Here is a 20,594-nt window from a genome sequence, read left to right on the forward strand (position 1 = left end):
GTTGCTCCACATCCTACATTAGTGAGTAGCGACTGGGTCTTAAAAGCTTTCAAGCAGCCATCTAAGATGCAGCTAATGGTCTCCCAGAGTCGGAAGTGAAGAAGAACGCACAAAGGGGGGGCGGAATTTAGAAGCAGTTAACCGTAGGGCACAATGGCCCTCTAGACCAGAAGAACCAGATGGTGCCTGACTACCAATGCCAACCACTCAGGAAAGGATCAAATCTGGAGATCCTGGATAGCTTGGGAGGGAAAATATGGAACAAAATCCAAAAGCTCAATAATGACCAGAATTACTGGTCAGATGAAGTCTGGTGAGACTCCCAATACTATGGCCCTGAAATACATTTGGCACCTGGAATAAAACTCACCCCCAGGGGCAGGCTCTCAACCCAATGATTAGCGAGATGTACACACAGACCACTCAACCAAGGATGCTACACCCACACCCTCAATGGTAATGCATCCCCTAAAGCAATAAACCATGGGACACCAAAGGACCAACATTCAAATTGAGGAAATGCAAGACAAATAGGAGTGCCTGATTATGAGGGGCACAGGGGGAGTATTGCAGGGTAGGGTGGGGAGGAGGCTGGGTTGGGATTGGACATGGCAAATGGGGAATGAAATTAAATGTACACGTGATTTTGAATGTAAAACAAGCTCTTAAAATAAATAAATAAATAAATAAAAAGCCCTTAAAAGAAAAAAGTAAATAAATAAGGGGAGGGCCCTTAACTAGATGGATTGACACAGTGGCAGCAACCATGGGTTCAGGTATAGCGGGGATTGTAAGGCTGGAACAGGACCGGGCAGTGTTTTGTTCTGTTGTACGTGTGGTTGCTGTGAGTCAAAGCCAACTCTGCAGTACCTAACAACACCACCACCACCAACAGACTTGGGGCTTTTCTAAATTTATGTGCAGATGCATCTGTTTTGTTTGTGGAGATGCTAAGAAGTAGACGGACTACAAAGTATAGTACATAACTTTATCCCTCTATAAGTGAGTTCATGTACCAAAAAAAAAAAACCCAAAAAAATCCTCACTGCCTTTGAGTCAATCGCAACTCATAGCGACCCCTCTTTGAGTTTCCAAGGCAGTATCTCTACAAAAGTAGATCATCCAGCCTTCCTTTCGAGGAGTGGCTGGTGGATTTGAACCACCAGCCTTCTTGAGAACCTATTTTATTCATCTGTTTCAGTTAAAAGAGAATAAAGTCCCTAAGGAAAGATAGATTTTTTATCCTCTCTTTGCTCTGAGTATATTTCTGTCCTGCTTTGTTTCAAAGGGTTGTACAGTGATACATTTTTATTTGTTTTAATATTTAATAAATAGTTTAATTGTGCTGAAAACCTCATAATAAAAGACAAATTTTTACTTTTGTTGGTATCAGCTATAATTAACCTTTGGACTAGTGGCTGCCTAAAGTCATTAAAGCATCACGATGCTTTAATTCACGGAATAGTTTCATAGCTTTGAACTAAGTGATGTGCCTTTTACTGTTTGGTGAACCGTTGCCATTCTGTGTCTCAGGTGTCTGCATCCTTCCTCTAAATTCTGCAGACAGATCTTTTATACTCATTTTTGGGTGTTTTTAATAATTTGCCTTTCGATGTCAAAGTAATCCCTGGCATCAACCATTCTATTCTGAGGGAGTCTGCTGAAGTAAAGATTAACAGAAAAGAATGCCGGATGATGTGTGCTGTAATTTTGAGGTGTGACTGATAATGCCTCACCTCACCTACCATGAATTTACCAGCATTTCCAGTGAAAGAAAAAGAGGGCAAGAAGTATGAGATGAGCTCCGATGCCACCTAACTCCTTACTGAAAAAGATTTACGAGCCATTGGAGACGGTGGGCAGGCTCTCCACCTCTGTTTAATCCTAGAACGAGCTCTCTGGCCTTGGTATAATTCATTTCTCTGCTGAGCAATTTCTAGTACAGGGCCACTTAATCACCTGGTGTAACAATTTGTGTGAGTGGGTAGTAAAGAATTTGATTTCACTTATTCTCTTTTTGTGTGTGGGAGTAGAACATTGGAGAGAAAGCAATGGAGTGATACATGTATTGAAGTTATTTATGAAGCTGATTAGAATTTTATTTTTCTTCTTTGTCTTTGATCCTTGCAAAATGTGATACCTTATCCCCTGACCAGTAATTACACATGCATGATAGGGGTGTTGTTGTTATGTGCCATCGAGTTGGACCCAACGCATAGCAACCCTTTCTTGGGTTTCCAAGGCAGTATCACTATGGAAATAGAATGTTCAACCTTCCTTCCGAGGAGTGGCTGGTGGGTTTGAACCGCCAGCCTTTTGGTTAGCAGTCAAGTGCCTTAGGCACTATGCTACCAGAGCTCCTATCATGTGGGTGGAGGGGATAAATGGGAGAAGTGAGCTATTACTAACAGGAGGTAAACAAACCCAGGCTAAAGTTTATTCAGTTAATTTTATAACTGTTTATACATGATTTTCCAAAAATAAAATTAAAAGGCTGGGGCTTGATTAAAGAGTGTAGCATGGACAGTGAACCTGAAAAACAGTCTGTAAGAGCAGCAAAAGTAATTGAGAGGGTGGCATAATACCTAAGGCATTGGATTGCTAACCAGAAGGCTGGCAGTTCAAACCCACCAGCCACTCCTCGGAAGGAAGGTTGGGCAATCTACTTCTGTAGTGATATGCCTCAGAAACCCAAGGAGGGGTCACTATGAGTTGGATCCGATTGGACAGCAGTGAGTTTGCTTTTTTGGATTTATAGATTGTTATTGGCTATCAAGGCACATTGATTTCCCTAAAGGTTTAAAGATGTGAAGTAAACCACCTTTCCCTGATATTGGTTAAGGAGGAAAAGGTGAGTTTTATGATTTCTGTAAGTTCTTACTGTAGCAAGAACCAGCTTAGAGGAAGTATCAAGGTGAAGGGGAGAGTGCTGGACTGGGAGAACGTGACAGCCAAGCTACACCTGAGAGATCAATAAGGCCAAGTGTTAAGTGTTTGACTTAGCGGAAGAAAGGGAGAGATTCCAGGCTAGGGGAGCATTTCAAAAGCTGGGGTGTGAGGGGAGGGCGGTTAAGATAGTTGTGGGAGTGGGGAGTGGAAAGCTGAGAATAGCTGCGAGACAAGGAAGGAGAGGAAAACAGGACATAGATACCGAAGGCATTTAGAAATTGTCCTCAAAGCAGTAAGGAGCCATAACCTGCTGCCACTGACAGCAACTCATAGCCACCCTAAAGAATAGAGTAGAACTGCCCCTTAGGGTTTCCAAGGCTATAATCTCTCTGGAAGCAGACTGCCTTATCTTTCTCCCATGGAGTGACTGGTGGGTTCGAACCACAGACCTTTTGGTTAGCAGCCAAATGCTTTAATGACTGCACCACCAGAGCTGCTGGGATCCAACTTACTGTACTCTGAAGTAAATGGATTTAAGAAGGCAAAAGACAAGAAGCATGAGGACCATTCTGCAGAGAACTTAAGGTATTAAAAGGATTGTGAATTCCTTCAAAGACAGGCGGGTCATATTCTGTAGAATATTTAATGTATCTACTGGAGTCTGTCTCCTTATAGTGAATCTGCTTTGAGTAACCAATACATTTTTCAACTGTGCTGAAGTCAAACAGGAGAAGGCAAGAACAGGTGCATCATGGGATCTGGGTGAACACACGGATTGGTCTTGTTTCCCCCACTGTACAGTCAGGATATTGCCTTTTCCTAAAGTTTTGTTCATACTTCTGGAATTTAAATGTGAAAGCTTATCACATAACATGTTTTTTTTCCCTGAAAATCAAAATACTGTGATGTCAATGAGGCCTAAAGTTTGTGGGTTTGTTAAATCTTTATTTCATTTCTTAGAAACTTTCTAAATGTATATTTAGAAAGAGCTTCTTTTGAGAAATTCTTCAGCTTTCTGCCCCTGCCGTTCTTAGCTTAGTTCAAGAAATCGCTTTTGTGTTCACAGAATTAACTTCCTAAGAACCAGTCAAGCAGTTTCACAAAGCTTTTCCAAGCCCTATTAAGATCAAATGTACACATTTTTTCTTCTGAAAATGCTGTAGTACACTTGAATTTTGCTATTAATCTCTCAAGCTGTTACTATTTTTTGGAAATATATAGAAACCATTCATCTGGCATTTAACTTGCATATTCCAGAGTTAATGGAAAGGAGTGACACAGAAAGAAAGACTAGTGAACAATGCTGTTATCCTGTTGTTATGTTGTATCCGCTTTATACATGGGTGGCCAGTTGCCATCGAGTCCATCCTGACTCATGGTGGCCCGTGTGAGTTAGAACAGAGCTGTGCTTCATAGAGCTTTCAGTGGCTGATTGGTTGGAAATTGTTCACCAGGCTTTCCTTCCAAGGTGCCTCTGGGTGGACTTGTGCCTCCAGTCTTGTGGTTAGATGCCGAGTGTTTTAACCATTTGCATCACCCAGGGACTCCTTACACACAAATAAGTCAGTTTACGGTAGAGGTATTCTGATATGTATAGGGTTGGCAGACAATGTTTTTACAAGTGTATTTGTATGCTCTGTAAGAATTTCCAGGTATATCGTAGAGATGACAAGGGACAGAGTTGTGGTCACTTCTTGGCTATGGCCAGCTGCCCAGAGGAAGTAAGTAGTTTGACCTGCGGGCTCAAGACCATAGTCGCAGGGAACATCAAGCTCAACTGGCATATCATACTACACAAAAACATTGTTCCACTTCCTACTTTGGCAGCAGCAACTGGGATCTTAAGTGCTGGGAAGCAGCCATCTAGATGTAACGATGGGTCTCTCCTCATCCAGAGCAAAGAGGAATGAAGAACACCAAAGACACATGGAAACAATTAGTCCAAGTGACAGGTACACCATGGGATCTTTAACCTGTACGACTATGATACCAGAAGAAATAGATGGTACCCAGCACCACTGTCAACCACTTGGAGGGGGATCTGTGTAGGAGATACTGGATAGAGTGGGAGAATAATGTGGAACAAAACTCAAAATCATTTAAAAAAGGGGAGGAGGGGCCAGGTTTGCTGATCTGATAGAGCCTGGTGGAACCCTTTAGACTATGGCCCCTAAATGCCCTTCAGGTCTAGAATTGAACTTAGTTTCTGTGGCTTCCAGCCAAATAGATGACAGGCATATAAGCTGAACATTTACATTAGGTAGATACACTCTACCTAAGAGAGTAGAGATTAATCCTGGGAGAATAGAAGGACTGTGTATGTGCAGGGAGACAGCTTGGCAGGCAGGAGTGCATGGGAGGGAAGGACACAGGGAAGAGGTAACTATGGGGAGGCAGTGGAAAGAGAGCTGTAGCTTTGTGGGAAATTGCAGTCAATGTCATGAGACAAAAGTATATGTGAACTACTGTATGGAAAAGGAGTTTGCTCTGTAAACTTTCACCCAAATCACAATGAAAATTTAAAAAGAAATCAACTTGGGCTTTACTGTAGGCAGTAATGATATCATTAACTTTTTATTAAGCCTATATGTATAATAGAAATAGCAGAATCAAGTAGGTCTGGAATAATTTAAACTTTCTTCTTTGTTTCAGTCAGCATGAGTCTTTGTAGGAGACTTTATTTATTTAAACAGAGAACTAATTTTCTCAGTACTTTTCAGTCTCTACATGTGCCAATACCCCCCTCAAAAAAAAAAAAGAATTTGCACTGACCTTTTAAATAGGATCAGTTGTTTTCAAACTCTTTTCCTGGAGCCTTTGGGATTGCCGGCAGTGCATGAGGTTGGGGGATACCTGACGACTAAAGGGATAGTAAATGATCAGGCTCCGGCCCAATTGATTCTAGCAGGACGTGTTTTCCATTGATCAATTTTATGCATTGGATTTCTGTATATACCATTTTGTGTGCTGTTGCTGTTATGTGCCGTCAAGTCAGACCCGACTCATAGCGACCCCTCCTTGGGTTTCTGAGGCAGTATCACTACGGGAGCAGATTGCCCCAACTTCCTTCCTAGGAGTGGCTGGTGGGTTTGAACCGCCAGCCTTCTGGTTAATAGTCAAGTGCCTTAGGCACTACGCTACCAGTATATATATAAAATATATACACGTGTGTGTGTGTGTGTGTGTGTATAACAATTACCATTTTGTATGAAGAAGGTATATAGTGTTCTAGAGAAATTGGTTTCAGTTTATGGATGAGGTGACCATTTTGGTAGGACATACAGGAGGGTGTCTAGGTTCATCCATTTTAAAATATGTCCATAGAAACAATGCATACAATTTTGTGAGGTTGAGAGACTTGTGACCATGTGGGTTCCTCTCGAACATAGCTGTAATTTTTGCATTCAAAACTGGAAAATAATCAGAAAATTTTAATCTTACTGCAGCTCTGCCATCTATTTGTAATGCGATCTTTGGTATTTAACTTTGTCTCTCTGACCAGATACCTTCTCTAGGAAAGCAAACTTAGGATTGGACCTCCCCTCAATATATTATGGAATGGTAAAAATGATTCTACAATATCAAGTTAATTTACAGCACTCTTTTTTTTTTCCTTTTCTGTAAGACTGTTTAAGGACGTATTTGCACCCATCACAGGTATCCCGTGATGTCTGTGAGAAGACATTCTGCAGGCCTTTGACTGCACAGCATCTTTCTAGAATAAGCTGTGACTTGCTGCTTTTGATTTCCCCAGGGTGGCCCTCACAGCACCAAACACATGAGTGGAAGCCAATGGAGAAAGCCCCCCCCCCCCAACTACTTTTGTCCTAAATGGTGCTAAAGTGTTTGTCCTGTCCCTTTTGTTTCCCTCTCCCCTCTCTGCAGTCCTATCACTCTCATCAGTATGTGGCCAGAGCACGGCGAGTGAGTATACAGCCCTTTGTGTGGAAGGTGATTGTGCTGATCCATGGGATGAGCATGGGGGTGATTACTAAGCTCTTGTTCTAAAATAACAGCTCTCTGCATCCCGGGGAACAATCCTAGTGGTTTGTTTGCATGGCAAATTCGGTTTTTAATAAGCTAACATTCGTAATAGTAGCATTTGTCAACATTGAGCATATAACTGTTGCTTTGTTTTTCCTTTCCAGCCCCTCTCAGTCTCCTCAGTTGTTTCATGATGATACCCATTCGCGAATAGAGCAGTATGCTACCCGGTAAGGAACTCCAAGAGCAGCCTCTGCTGCACTGCCAGCCAGGTTGCATTTCTTTCTGTGTTAATCTTAAACCATTACAATACCTCAATAAAGAAATGCTTTGTATGGGTCGTGACTCCATTATGTTTGGAATCTGGACTCTCATCTTCTCATGTTGTGATTTGCACTTTACCAACACTGGCTGCATAGTCTATGAAGAGTAAATCTCAGTGGGATGTTTTATTGAGCTCATGAGAAACCAAACACTACACAAGCAGGATTTAAATAATGTAACCCAGTTTTGGGGAATGAAAGAATTCTCAGTAGATGGTATGCATATGAATTACAATATGTAATTAAATTTATGCTAATTCTTTATTATAGGGGTTTATTTTAGAGTCCCCAAATAATATAAAATACAAGTTGATCTTGATGGGCAAAAATTCTCAGCAAAGAAGTATGGACTAGGCATCTGTAGTACATAATAGCAAGCTAGATACCACACACACACACACACACACACACACACACACACACCCTATGCCTAAAAAGGTTAGTACAAGCATCATAACAATAATGCATTTCAAGTGGGTCAGCACCCAGAATTTCTGGGGAAAGACAAGCTTGGGCTGTTGGAAAAACATCTTCAAACACATTGAGTTGGGAAAGAACATGGCTTGCTAAGGAACTGCAGGTAGGCAAAGGGTAAAGGAGAGACGGGAAGGAGGCTGGAGCTAGATAATAAAGAGCCCACGTGTTAACAAGTTGGATCCTATCCCTTGATATAGGGAAGTCCTGGAATGTCTTTAAGCATGATGGGAATGTAATCAGGCTTCAGAGAGAAATTAACTCTTGCTTCAGTGGAGAATGCAGACTAGGGGTGGGGTCAACAGGGTGAATGGTGAGTTTAGACCTGGGAGATGAATTAGGAGGCTGGGTCAAGAGTCTTGACATCATGGGTCTAAGACAAAGGCCTAGAGTAAGACAGTGGTGGCAGAAATGTAACTCAAAGTTAGATGTCGTTTTGATTTTAAAATGTTGTTAGGAGATTCAGGCCTTTCAGTGGCTCATCAGAATTACGACAATTTAAGAACGACTGAGATGTGCCCCCCACTGAACAAGCCTTTATGTAGCCACATTATTTAACCTCTTTATGTTCGTTTTTCAGACTGGCCCAGATGGAAAGGACAAACGGGTCTTTCCTCACTGATAGCAGCTCTACCACAGGAAGTGTGTAAGTAAATCAGGAAGTTAGCACTACCTGGGAAGGCCAGTACTGGCATTATGGTTGTCAGAAATAATCTTCATTGATTATGGTTCTGAATTTTGATCCCAATCAAAATTGAAAGATGTGGTTATAAAAATGTCTGTGTAGATTATATGCTTCTGAGCCATGATAGCATAAACTGGGTATTTTTATTTACTTGGGTTCATATGAATTAATGAAAAAATCCTATGTTTACCAAATAATCTACTTTAGTAAAATCAGGTAGTTTTAGTTATAATAGCAGGTATATGTACTCATTCCTTTTGTCTAATGTTTGTTAGTTTAATAAATGTGATTCCACAGAATATATATGTCTTTTATGTAAAATTATCTCTTCTGCTTACTAACTTTTTCTCCATAATCCCTGCATTTAACAATATATGACCCACACATGCTTGGGCTGTTGGAAAACATTTATTGAAAACTTAACTCCAGTGTTTTTGTAGCAACATGGAAACGCCTCATTGACTCTAGAATACTTTTTAAAAAGCTTTCTCACCATATGTTTTATCTCTACTTTCCCCATAGTTGTGTGTCAACTTGATTTTGGAACTTTTCCTTTTTTTGCCATGGAATTAACAGTTTTGATCCTGAATGGTGTTTAAAAACTTTACTAGTACCAAGTTTACTTGATTCATGCAGGTTCATTGTGGTCTGGATTCAGTGGGAAGCTGTAAGGCAGCCAGGAAACTTCTAGAAAGTAATGTTTAGGTGTTCTGCAGAGAGCCAAGCTGAAGTATGTTCAGCTTTCTCACATAGACTGTTTTTTACTTTTTTTTTTTTTAAATTGTTTTATTTACCATTAAACTTATAAAAGTTCTCAGGAGATTTTCCTATTTTAAGTTTCACAGGTTAGAATGTTAATACTTTAATATGTAGTAAGATGAACATTATTATCAATACATTTTCATATTTAACCTATTACTACATATTTCATGTAAAGTAGTTAAATTCCTAGAGTATCTTCTAAGTCAACATAATTGCCAGTTAGGTTGACAGTAGCCAAATAATGAAATGAAAAAATAAATATTAAGACCGAAATCCTACCTCTTTGAAATGTATTTATCGTGCTCCATGAACAAACTAAAAGTAATCCTGAAATTCAGTATGTCTTATCTCCAAATGAGAATAAATACTATTTACATTTAAATTTAGCACTAATGTCTGAGAAAAGAAAAAATTAATAGATAAATACATTTTAATACAGCGAGACTATGAGAGCCAGAACTCAACGGGACTGCCTTGTTTTTCCAGATCTCACAAGTTTTCCTCCTTTGGCAGGGCATAGTCTTACCACTTTTCTCTCTCTCACACTTAGTGAAAAATATTTGCATTGTCCTTTTCTTCAAATTCATTGAAGTTATTTTATTGGCCATGATGAGAGAATTTAAACCAGAGAAATTGATAATTACTATAAATTTTTTCTTTCGGAGATCCTGTGGTGAAACCTTCACCACTGCCTTGCACCCAGTACTGTGATAGGTCTAGGGGTGTAGCTGTTGTCCTCACGAATCTTTCAGGCTCCAGGGGACACGGATAAGCGCCCCTACAAGGAAAGAAAGCAGAGTCAGGGATCTGTGGTAGATGGAATAATGTCCCCCCAGCAAAAAAAAAAAAAACGTTCACACCCACTCCCTGAAACCTGTGAATATGTTAACCTTCATGGCAAAAGAGACTTGCAGATTTGATTAAGTTAAAAATCTCGAGGTCTGGATGGACTCAATGTAATCACAAAGATCCTTATGAGAGGAAGGCAGGAGGGTCAGAGTCAGAGCAGAAGTGATGATGAAAGCGAAGATCAGACAGAGAGATTTGCTGAGGCTCTGGTTCCCCCTTTGAAGATGGAGGAATACGGGTGGCCTGTAGGAGCTAAAAAAGGCAAGGATGTGAATTCTTCCCTAGAGCCTCCAGAAAGTTTGCAGCCCTGATGACACCTTTCTTTTAGGACTTCTGACTTCCAGAACTATTAAGGTCACAGATCTGTGGTAGTTTGTTAATAGCAACAGTAGGAGACGAATGTAGCATTCAGCCAGCAGTGGCAGAGCAGTTTAGATGGAACTGAAATGGAACTGGGTCTGTGTTAGACTGGGTTCTCTAGAGAAGCAAAATCAGGAAAGCTTAGAGAAAGAGAGAGAGATTTATCTTAGAAAAATGGCTCACACACTTAAAGAAGCTGGAAAGTCCCAAGTTCTTGGATCAGACATCAAGCTGAAGGCTTTTCCTAACTCACACAGCTGCAGGGGCTGATGAGCTCAAGATTGGCAGGCAGTATACTGGCTATTGACTCCAACGAATGACGAATCCAAGATCTCCAGGCCGAATGGTGGATTGTTCACTCACAGAGTGTTGTAAGCATCACAACAGAATCCCGATCCACAGAAGAGTGTCTCTTTTCCTAGGATGTCCATAAATATATTGGAAGCAGGCCACACCCCTAGGGAAACTCCCTTTCAGCGGATTGGCTGCCCAAAACATATACATCTGATCCCATCATGGGAATAACCACATCACAGCTGCTTAAACCACACAGAATTGTGGTCTAGCCAAGTTGACACATAGCTCCAACTATCACAGTCCACCCCTTGTCAACTTGGCAGTTGTACACATCTTCTTAACCATATATAATCTCTAAATAAAGACAATCACAAAATCATATTTGCACCTAACATGATACACTAACACACGTAAAACTGAAAAGTATTAACCTTATTTACATTTCACAGTTCATAACAGAAGGGAACAAAAATATTTTATGCACATATACAATGAAAAAATATAACAATCACAGTTCTTGTTTCTGCAACTCGTCATGTGGCCGTAGCTGATATTCAGAACTACCTTCTTCCATCACCCATTCTGTATTTCCCTTGCCCTCAGCAAGCACCTCAGCTGGTTGTGGTTCTTTGCGTGGTGGGGTGACCCAAACCTCCATTCCTGAAGGGTCTGGGTCATTAACAGTTAGTTATATCATAATTGGGTTGCTGTAATTTTCCATTGACTTTAATCACAGGGCATGGTAGTACTAAGAGACGTCCTAAAGAATCTCCTATATTCCAGACATATTCTTATTTACCTCCATTATGTAATATCAATCCAATTTCCCCTTGGTAATCAGGATCTTTCACATCATATAGTATAGTAATGGCCTTCTTTGTTGATCCGGAGGCATGAGGAAGCCAAAATGACTGGGTGGCATTCTTAATTTCCAGTTCAAAGCAATCAGTATTGTGTCTCCAGGTAGGAGTATTCCTCCTTTTGGGACTAAGATCTCCAGACCCACAGAGCATAAGGTATCGGGGACAGGAAGCAAAAATTTTTTGAGTGGGTTATTAGGGGTAATAGTAAGTGGTACCACTCCTGTTTCCACCCCTTGGTTCCTGGACCCGTGAATCCTGGCTACTGGAGAAAAAGAACTGTATATTGGACACTGGTTTAGAGTTTATACAGCCTCCTGGAGAACATTGCCCCAACCCTTCAAGGTATTGCCACCTAGTTGCCACCATAATTGTGTTTTCAGGAGGCCATTCCATCGTTCTGTCAAGCCAGCTGCTTCAGGATGATGAGGAACATGATAAGACCAGTGAATTCCATGAGCATAGGCCCATTGCCGCACTTCATTTATTGTGAAGTGAGTTCCTTGATCTGACGCAATGCTGTATGGGATGCCATGACGGTGGATAAGGCATTCTGTAAGTCCATGGATGGTAGTTTTGGCAGAAACATTGTGTGCAATTGTGGTGAATCCATATCCAGAATAAGTATCTATTCCAGTAAGAACAAAATGCTGTCCTTTCCATGGTGGAAGTGGTCCAGTGTAATCAACCTGCCACCACATTGCTGGCTGATCACCCTGAGGAATGTTTCCATATCATGGACTGTGTTTGTCTCTGCTGCTGGCAGAGTGGACACTCAGCAGTGGCAGTAGCCAGATCAGCCTTGGTAAGTGGGAGTCCATGTTGCTGAGCCCATGCATAACCTCCATCCCTGCCACCATGGCCATTTTGTTCATGAGCCCATTGAGCAATGACAGGAGTAGCTGGGGAAAAAGAATGACTGGTTTCCACTGAACATGTCATCCTACCCACCTGATTGTTAAAGTACTCCTCTGCCAAGGCCAGGAGAGTAGGGTGCTGCTCTGACAGATACCCTGACTGAGAGACCCCGGCATGCAGCATGAGAGACGGCAGGAGCAGAGCCAAGAGACCGGCATTGGAGATGTCAGGAACAGAGATTTAATGGCCTACCATGTGGTTTGGTAACATCAGGGCTGTGCCATTATTAAAATTTTATTATACTCCTGTCAGAGTGGCACTAGGTAACCAGAGCAGGGTCCAAAATAGGAGATGAGGAGTGCTGAGGGATAAAGCAATAGAGGTAAGCAGGGGTCAGGTTGCAGTCATGTCGAGGGGGTGAGGCATTATCTTAATAGCGATAGTGGCCCCATGGTAGATTTGAGGAGGAAGAACCAGGGTCATGATTGTTCTTGGAAAGGCCACTGGAGCTATATTTGGAATGTAAGGGTAACTTGGATTATTTCAAGACCAGAGTTGAAAGAATGGTAAGGATGCAGTTGCCTTAATCCACATGAGAAAAGTTAGTAGCATCTACTTGGGAAGAAGCCCTGGGGACAGTGAAGTGGACAGATTCAAGACTGAGCTTAGAGGTAAAAATGAACAGCAGTAAGTGATTAAACATAGCAGAATAAAGGAAAAGAGAGGCATTAAGAATGATTAAAGGAGCTTTGGTGGCACGATTAAGCACTGGACTGCTAACCGAAAAGCAGACAGTTAGAAGCCACCAGCATCTTATCAGGAGAAAGACCTGGTAATCTGCTCCCATAAAGATTACAGCGTAGGAAACCCTATGAGGCAGTTCTACCCTGTCGCGTGGGGTCATTGCAAGTCAAAATGGGCTCAATGACACCCAACAACAATAATAACAAAGAATGATTAAAAACATTAACTTAATGTCTGGGGCAAATATATGGCTACCATAATCCCATGTCCCAGAATGGGAGATAACAAATGGAGTCAGCTGCTATGAGGGTATGGAGCAAGGAGGAATTACTTCTTTTGATCATACTGTGGATGTAGGCACAGAACCCAGCTAGAATTTACACATGAAAACTGAACTTACTAAATTATAATTGTAGTATGAGAATGTATAAGCCATTAAAGAGAAAGTGTTTTCTAGTGGCTGGTCCATTAATATTTTCTTAATGAATATGTTAATACATCCAGTTTTGTTAAAGCCGATCATGAAAGTTCTTTGCTTTTTCACAGTTTGAATCACTGAGTCTGCTGGTGTTTTTTTCCCTGTTAACGTGCCGTGACCCTGCCGCTCCAGTGAGAATGCTAACAAGGAGTCTGAATCATTGAAGGCCCCCTGGATCTAAAAACCAGTTCAAATTCTCTGAACCATGAGTTTTCTGTAGCACTCCTCAAAACATTAGTAAATAATTAATAGGAGAAAAATAGACTGTTGACTTGACTTAGAATGGTCACCTTTTCTCCCTTAAATGTTTAATATTTATTTATGTAAACATTTCCATTTCAGTCAGTGAAGATGTGTTGCTAAAGCAACCATTTCAATATTACAATAGGGTTTCAACCATTTCTCATTGCTGTCTTTTTCTGACTTGGTAATAGCTTTACATTATATGTCAATCTTTTTTTCTCTCTTTCCCTTTCAACCAAGTGAAACAGCAGTTTTCCAACTTATTTAAAGGAGAATGTGTTGTTTAGCTAGTTGGGGCAGAGAGAGGCTCATTCATGTAGTCCAGTATCATTTTTCCTCCCTCTTCAGGTCATCCTTCTTTTGTGTATTTAGGAAGAGGCTGTTAGGTTGCATACTGCTCATTCCCAGAGTGCCCCTCCCTCCTCTGCTGTGGGTTCTTGCTGACTTTGCCACTGGATCAGTAGTGGCAACCTGGGACATGAGCCACTTTCCTCCCGGATGGAGGTTGTCACCTCTACAAGCACCTTCTTGATGGATGGAAAAGTGTAGCGGTAATCTCAACCTCCAATGTGGCACATGCTCCCTTACCCCTAAATGCCAGTACAGTTAGATAATGGGCAGTAGACAAAGGAGTGGTAGAATATTAAAGAGCTAAAATATTTTAAACTATTAGCAAAGCAGTTTATTACTGCATCACCAAAGGCAGATTTTGGAGTCCCTGGGTGGTACAAACATTTAACACACTCAGAAGCTAACCAAAAAGTTGCCACTTCAAGTCCATCCAGTGACACCTCAGAAGAAAGGTCTTACGGTCTCCTTCAAAACAATCAGCCATTCAGAACCCTATGGAGGTAGATCTACTCTGATAAAATGGGTTTGCCATGAGTTGGAGTCAACTCGATGGCAACTGGTAGCTGTTGTAAGGCATATTTTTTCCAAAGTAGGTATATGAGATGATTGTAAGTGGAGCGTGGATTTGTAAAAAGATTTTAGTAATTATGTATTTAATTTCATGTGTATTAGAAAAATATATACTAAGCACATCAAACCAGTGGTTTTAAGGCTATTATTGGTTATAATAATACAAGTGAAAATTATTGTTATCTGCCACTGAGTTGGTTCTCACCATAGTGACCCCGTGTACAACAGAACCAAGTGCTGCCTGGTCCTACATCATCCTCATAATCATTGCTGTGTTTGAGCCCACTGTTGTAGCCACTGTCTCAATCCATCTAATTGATAGTCTTCTTCTTTTTCACTAACCCTCTACTTTAGCAAGCATGATGTCCTTCTCCAGGGACTGGTCCCTCCTGGCCGCATGTCCAACGTATGTGCATGAGACAAAGTCTTGCCATCCTTGCTCCTTAGGTACATTCTGGCTTTACGTTTTCCAATACCCATTTGTTCATTCTTCTGGAAATCCACAGTATATTCAATATCCTTCACCCACACCATAATTCAAAGGCATTATTTCTTTAGTCTTCCTTATTCAGTGTCTAGCTTTCACATACAGAGGATTGAAAATGCTCTGGCTTGGGTCAGGCATACCTTAGGCCTCAAAATGACATCTTTGCTTTTTAACACTTTTTAAAGAGATCTTTTGCAACACATTCACCCATTGCAAAACAAAGTTGTGTCATCTGTGTATCGCAGGTTGTTAATGAGTCTTCCTCCAATCCTGATGCTGCGTTTTCTTCATATAGTCCAGATTCTTGGATTATTTGCTCAGTATGCAGATTGAATAAGTGTGGTGAAAGGGTATAACCATGACACACACCTTTCCTGATTTTAAACCATATAGCATCCCTTTGTTCTATTTAGCAACTACCTCTTGGTCTATGTGTAGGTTCCTCATGAGCACAGTTAAGTGTTCTGGAATTCCTATTCTTCACAGTATTATCTATAATTTGTTATAATCCACATAGTCAGATGCCTTAATATAGTCAATAAAACATAGGTAAACATTTTTCTGATGTTCTCTTGTTTTCAGCCAAGATCCATCTGACCTCAGCAATGAAATCCCTCTTTCCACATCCTCTTCTGAAACTGGCTTGAATTTCTGGAAGGTCTATGTTGATGAATTACCTCCAGCATAATTTTACTTGCATGTGATACTCAGTCACCTTCCTTTGGAATGGACACATACATAACTCGCTTCCAGTTGGTTGACCAAGTAGCTGTCTTCCAAATTTCTTGAATTAGATGAATGAACATTAGATGAATGAGTTCTAGCATTGCACAGTTTGTTGAAACATCTCAGTGGATGTTCTGTCAATTCCTGGAGCCTTGTGTTTTGCCAGTATCTTCAGTGTAGCTTGGACCTCTTCCTTCATACCCTCAGTTCTAATTCCTAATACATCAATGTTTATGCATTCTATTTCATTTTTGACAACTTCCAGTTTTCTTAGATTCCTACTTCACACATTGTATGTTCCTGTTATTAATGGATGATTGCAGCTATTTCTTTTCATTTTCAGTCATGCCCCATCAGCAAATCAAAGTCCTAAAAGCTTTACTCCATCCATGTCTTTAAGGTCAACTCTACTGTCAAGACGCAGCTCTTCCCCAGTCATAGTTTGAGTGCCTTCCAATCTGAGGGGCCAACCCTCTGGAACTATATCAGACAGTGTTCTGCTGCTGCTCTTCATATTTTTTCACAGGCCAGTTGTTTTAGTAGTCGTTTACCACGTCGTCTTCCTACTCTGTCTTAGTCTGGACGCTCCACTGAAACATGTCCACCATGAGAGACCTTGCTAGTGTTTGAAATACTAGGTAGCATAGCTTCCAGCATCACAGCCGTTTGTACCCCAGCAGTGTGACATGCTGACAGACGAGCAATAGAAGTAAAAGTTAGGGTGTCCTAATTTAAAGTCAGTTTAAAAACATTTAATATGTCAGCGTCTGTGAGGGTCACATGAAGGTTATTAAAATTTGGGAAATGTAGTTTTAAGAGTAAAGTGCCCAAGACATTTAACCTGTCACAGCCAAATCTGCCCTACTGGGTACATATTTTCACCCGAGTCCTGCCTCTCTGAGAACATTTTCTTTTTCTACTCTGAGAATGCCTGCCTTTCACTTACAAGAAACCATTTCCTACCCACAAGTCTTACCCAGACTTCACGTCCAGTACTAGGATGGGGTATTTGATGCCACAGGGCTCCAGCAGAACAGTTGTCTTTGGTACTCCCAGGCCTGCAAATACGTGCAGCATGTTTGTGAGACTGCCAAGTCCGAGTACCTTCAGAGTCTGTAGGAATAGAAGATTCCCCTCCTGACTCTTAGGTCTGACAAATAGGTTACAGCTGGAAATTGTATGCACATGCACATGCACACACAGATACACTACTGCCAAAGGAGCATGCCAATTCACAGAGATGGTGTAGAAACACGTTTTTCTAAGGACCTCTGGTGGTATAGTGCCTAAGGCATTTGACCACTAACCAGAAGGTTGGTGGTTCAAACCCACCACCACATTTTTCTACCTACCCCCAACTTGGCAGGGCTGCTCACTACACCAGAGGGTCAGAATGCAGAATTGCGTTGGTAGCTTTTCTTCCTTCCCTTTGCCACCACCTTTACCCTCAAGTTTTATGGGAAAAAGTCAGTAAAGCTATGGCAGAGCTCATACATGTGACTGATGATCATACAAGACCCTGCTGAGGTTCCGAGGTTAATATTTGTGAAGACCCATTTAATTTCTTACAGAAAGACTATGCTTCTCCCTACAAGCCCCTCAAAAAAAAAAAAAAAAATCATTCACCCTCCCCTTTCCTCTTCCCCTCTCTCTCCTTCTGTTTTCTCTCTTTCCTCTTCCACTGTCTCATTTTTCTCTCTCCCTCCCTTGAAAAATGGTGTTCACTTTTCTGGTTACATTTTTATTTAAACCTTCAATGTTAGGTAGAATTAACCATGCCAGCCTTGCGTTCTATTGCTTTTATCTTTCAAAGAACTGAACTCACATCAGTCTACTTGGTCATCACCACACTTAGAAAATAGACATGTAATATGAAGGGACAGGTGTTGATTCATTCAGGCAAAGGGTATGGAAGTGTTCTGTGAAGTACAGAGTTCAAAACAGCTATGGGAATAGGTCCCATGTGTATCTGCCAAGAGGTGGACTGCACTGTTTTTCACTTTCTCATTGTCTCGCCAGCTCATGCTTTTAAGATTAAAAAAAAAAAAAAAGAAAAGAAAAAGAAAAATCATTACCCTTTGTAATCCCCATTTTCTGCTCCTCACCTGCCTACTACCCCTTTTTTCCAATGGATAGCGCCTTGTGGTGAGGGTAATGTCCTTTGGGCTCACGATGCTGTGCGGGATTTATGAGGGAAAGATTAGGACATGAGCCCTGACTATGTCTCTGGCTCCCCTGTGGTTTTCCATACAATGATTTTGCATCTCGGAACATAGGCTATAAGAAGAAATATTTGCCATTCTGAACAAGATTCTGCTGTTCCTTCCTTCCTGTCTGCTTGGATCAAGGCTTACTTATTCTTGTTGTTGTTAGGTGCCACCAAGTCAGCTCCAACTCATAGCAATCCCGTGAGTGAAACACTTCCCAGTCACACATTCTCCTCAGGATCCTTGCCATACTTGAGCCCATTGTCAATCCATCTTGTTAAGGGTCTTCTCCTTTTTCTCTGACCCTTCACTTTACCAATCGTGATATCCTTCTCCAGGGTGTGATCCCTTCTGACAACATGACCAAAGTAGGTGAGAGCAAGTCTGGCCATTCTCACTTGAAAGGAGCATTCTGGCTGTGCTTCTTCCAGGACAGATTGGTTTGTTCTTCTGGTAGTCCCTGGTACTGTCAGTGTTCTTCCCCAACACCACAACTCAAAAGCATCGACTCTTCTGTGGTCTTCCCTGTTCATTGTCCGCTTTCACATGCATAGGAGGCTATTGAAAATAGCATGACTTGGGTTAGGCTTGTTTCTTAGAGGACCCATTGCCACAGCAAGAAGTATGCAGCACACTCCACCACCCTAACCATTTCCTGGAAGTTTTGAAAGTTCCTGCATTGGTAAGGTCAGGATACAAGCTCAGAATGATGCACTGCACCAAGAGAAATAAACTTGTTGCCATCAAGTCGGTTCCAACTCACATTGACCTTGTATGTGTCAGAGTAGAACTGTGCTTCGTAGGGTTTCCTGGGTTCAAATCTTTATGGAAGCAGGTTGCCAGGTGGGTTTAGGTTAGTCATCGAAAGCAAACCGTTTATACCCCCCAGGGACCTCAAGATATACAGATATACTAGATGACAGTTTTCAGTACTGCCCACCAGTATTGGCAGCTTTTGAGCAAGGAGTGGGTAGCATCTCAAGGCAGTCTTGCCTCTTCTGCTTTACTGTCAGGTCTGTATCTTAAGCCAGCCAACATTCAGGCATTAGCCAAAAAGAGAAAAAAAATGTGTAATAGTTTAAAAACCAACTCATAGTGCCATAAGCCCCCCAAAAAAAGTGTTAGCAAATTTCTATAATACTTTTGGAATGTATCTCTTTCCTGAATTTCTCACTAGGCCCTCTTGAGTGAAATTTTCTGTTATTCTGACTGGGCCATGTAGAATATGATTGGCTCTCTTGAATAATAATGGTAAAAACCAAACCCACTGTCATGAAGTTTATTCTGACTCGTAGAGTAGAACTGTCCCATGGGGTTTCCAAGGCTTCACATCTTTACAGAATCAAACTTCCTCATCTTTCTCCCCCAGAGCATCTTGTAGGTTCAAATCTCTGACCTTTCAGTTAGCAGCCAAATGCTTTAACCACTGCACTACCAGAGCTCCTAATGGTGGTGATGACAGAAACAACCACCACTCACATCTCTGTGTAGGGCCCACGGTGAGCCAGAACGTGTTCTCAGTGTTTTCTGCATCTTGGCTTATTTAGTCCTCACATAAACCCTTCAAGTGTATACTCTTGTGAGTCCATTTTAAAGAGAAGTATAGGAGGCCCTGTGAAGTTAAGGAGTTTGTCCTGGGTCTCACAGTCAGTAAGCAGAGAGCTAGGATTCAGGCTCAGCCTGGCCCGAGTGGTGCTTCTAACCAACCACCTAGGGGGATGCCTCTGCTGCCTGGGAAGAGAGGGCTTTCTCAGCTCTGAGAGCTGAGGTGGGCGTGTTCCAGAGGATCTGCAGGCCCACCCACTCCCTGCAGACATCATCACTCCATGGCCAGGATTCTGCCCTTCTTATTAGTGCCCCAGCTTCACATTAAAGATCTGTCGAAGTTGCCCGTTCAGGTGCTTTTGTAATTCAGTAACCTGCCAGGTCAGTCTCTTAAGTTTGCTTGTTGGTGATCTCAGTCACACACCTTTAGGCATTAAGAGAAAGCCTTAAATCCGTCCCATGCTGTGGGATGAGAGAGATGGGCTTGAATTTACCATCCTCTCTCCTTAAGCTGTGCAGGGCAGTTTCAGTCTTCTGTGTCTGCAGAAGCTGCAGTGCACCTTTTCATTTGGCTTCCCATCTTCCCTCAAATTGCTGTATGGAACCAATTCCTGGGTCACCTAGAACTTTTATCTTCTGAGAAGGTGGTTAATTAGTAGTTTCTCCTCTAGGAATCATGGACTACTACTTCCCTAGGCTAGAATATGACCCAGCCTCGTGGCTTTTCTCACTACATGGGCCCAATTCTCAATAGTCCATACTTCCTGAGAGTCCAACTCTAGACCATTTACATGGCATTAATTCTAAGGACACAAGAGTATCTTGGAAGGAAGAGTTTTGAGCGGCCACATCTCAGGAAGGGGCAGGACAGTCCTTGGGAGTCTCAGGAGCAGGACTTCATG

At 41.6% G+C, this 20,594-nt stretch overlaps 1 protein-coding gene across 1 annotated transcript in view; it reads left to right on the top strand.

The window, feature by feature from the left end:
- The window catches only part of UTRN (utrophin), a 731,009-nt gene that overhangs the window by 694,628 nt on the left and 15,787 nt on the right, over positions 1-20,594 (top strand). The window contains 3 exon segments of the mRNA XM_042782042.1: positions 6,775-6,813; positions 7,038-7,103; positions 8,251-8,316. Coding sequence (XP_042637976.1) covers positions 6,775-6,813; positions 7,038-7,103; positions 8,251-8,316 — 171 coding nt within the window.

Source organism: Orycteropus afer, unplaced genomic scaffold (genome assembly GCF_000298275.1).
Source record: "Orycteropus afer afer isolate SDZICR_OR568_19922 unplaced genomic scaffold, OryAfe1.0 scaffold00226, whole genome shotgun sequence".
NCBI classification, from domain to species: Eukaryota; Metazoa; Chordata; class Mammalia; order Tubulidentata; family Orycteropodidae; genus Orycteropus; species Orycteropus afer.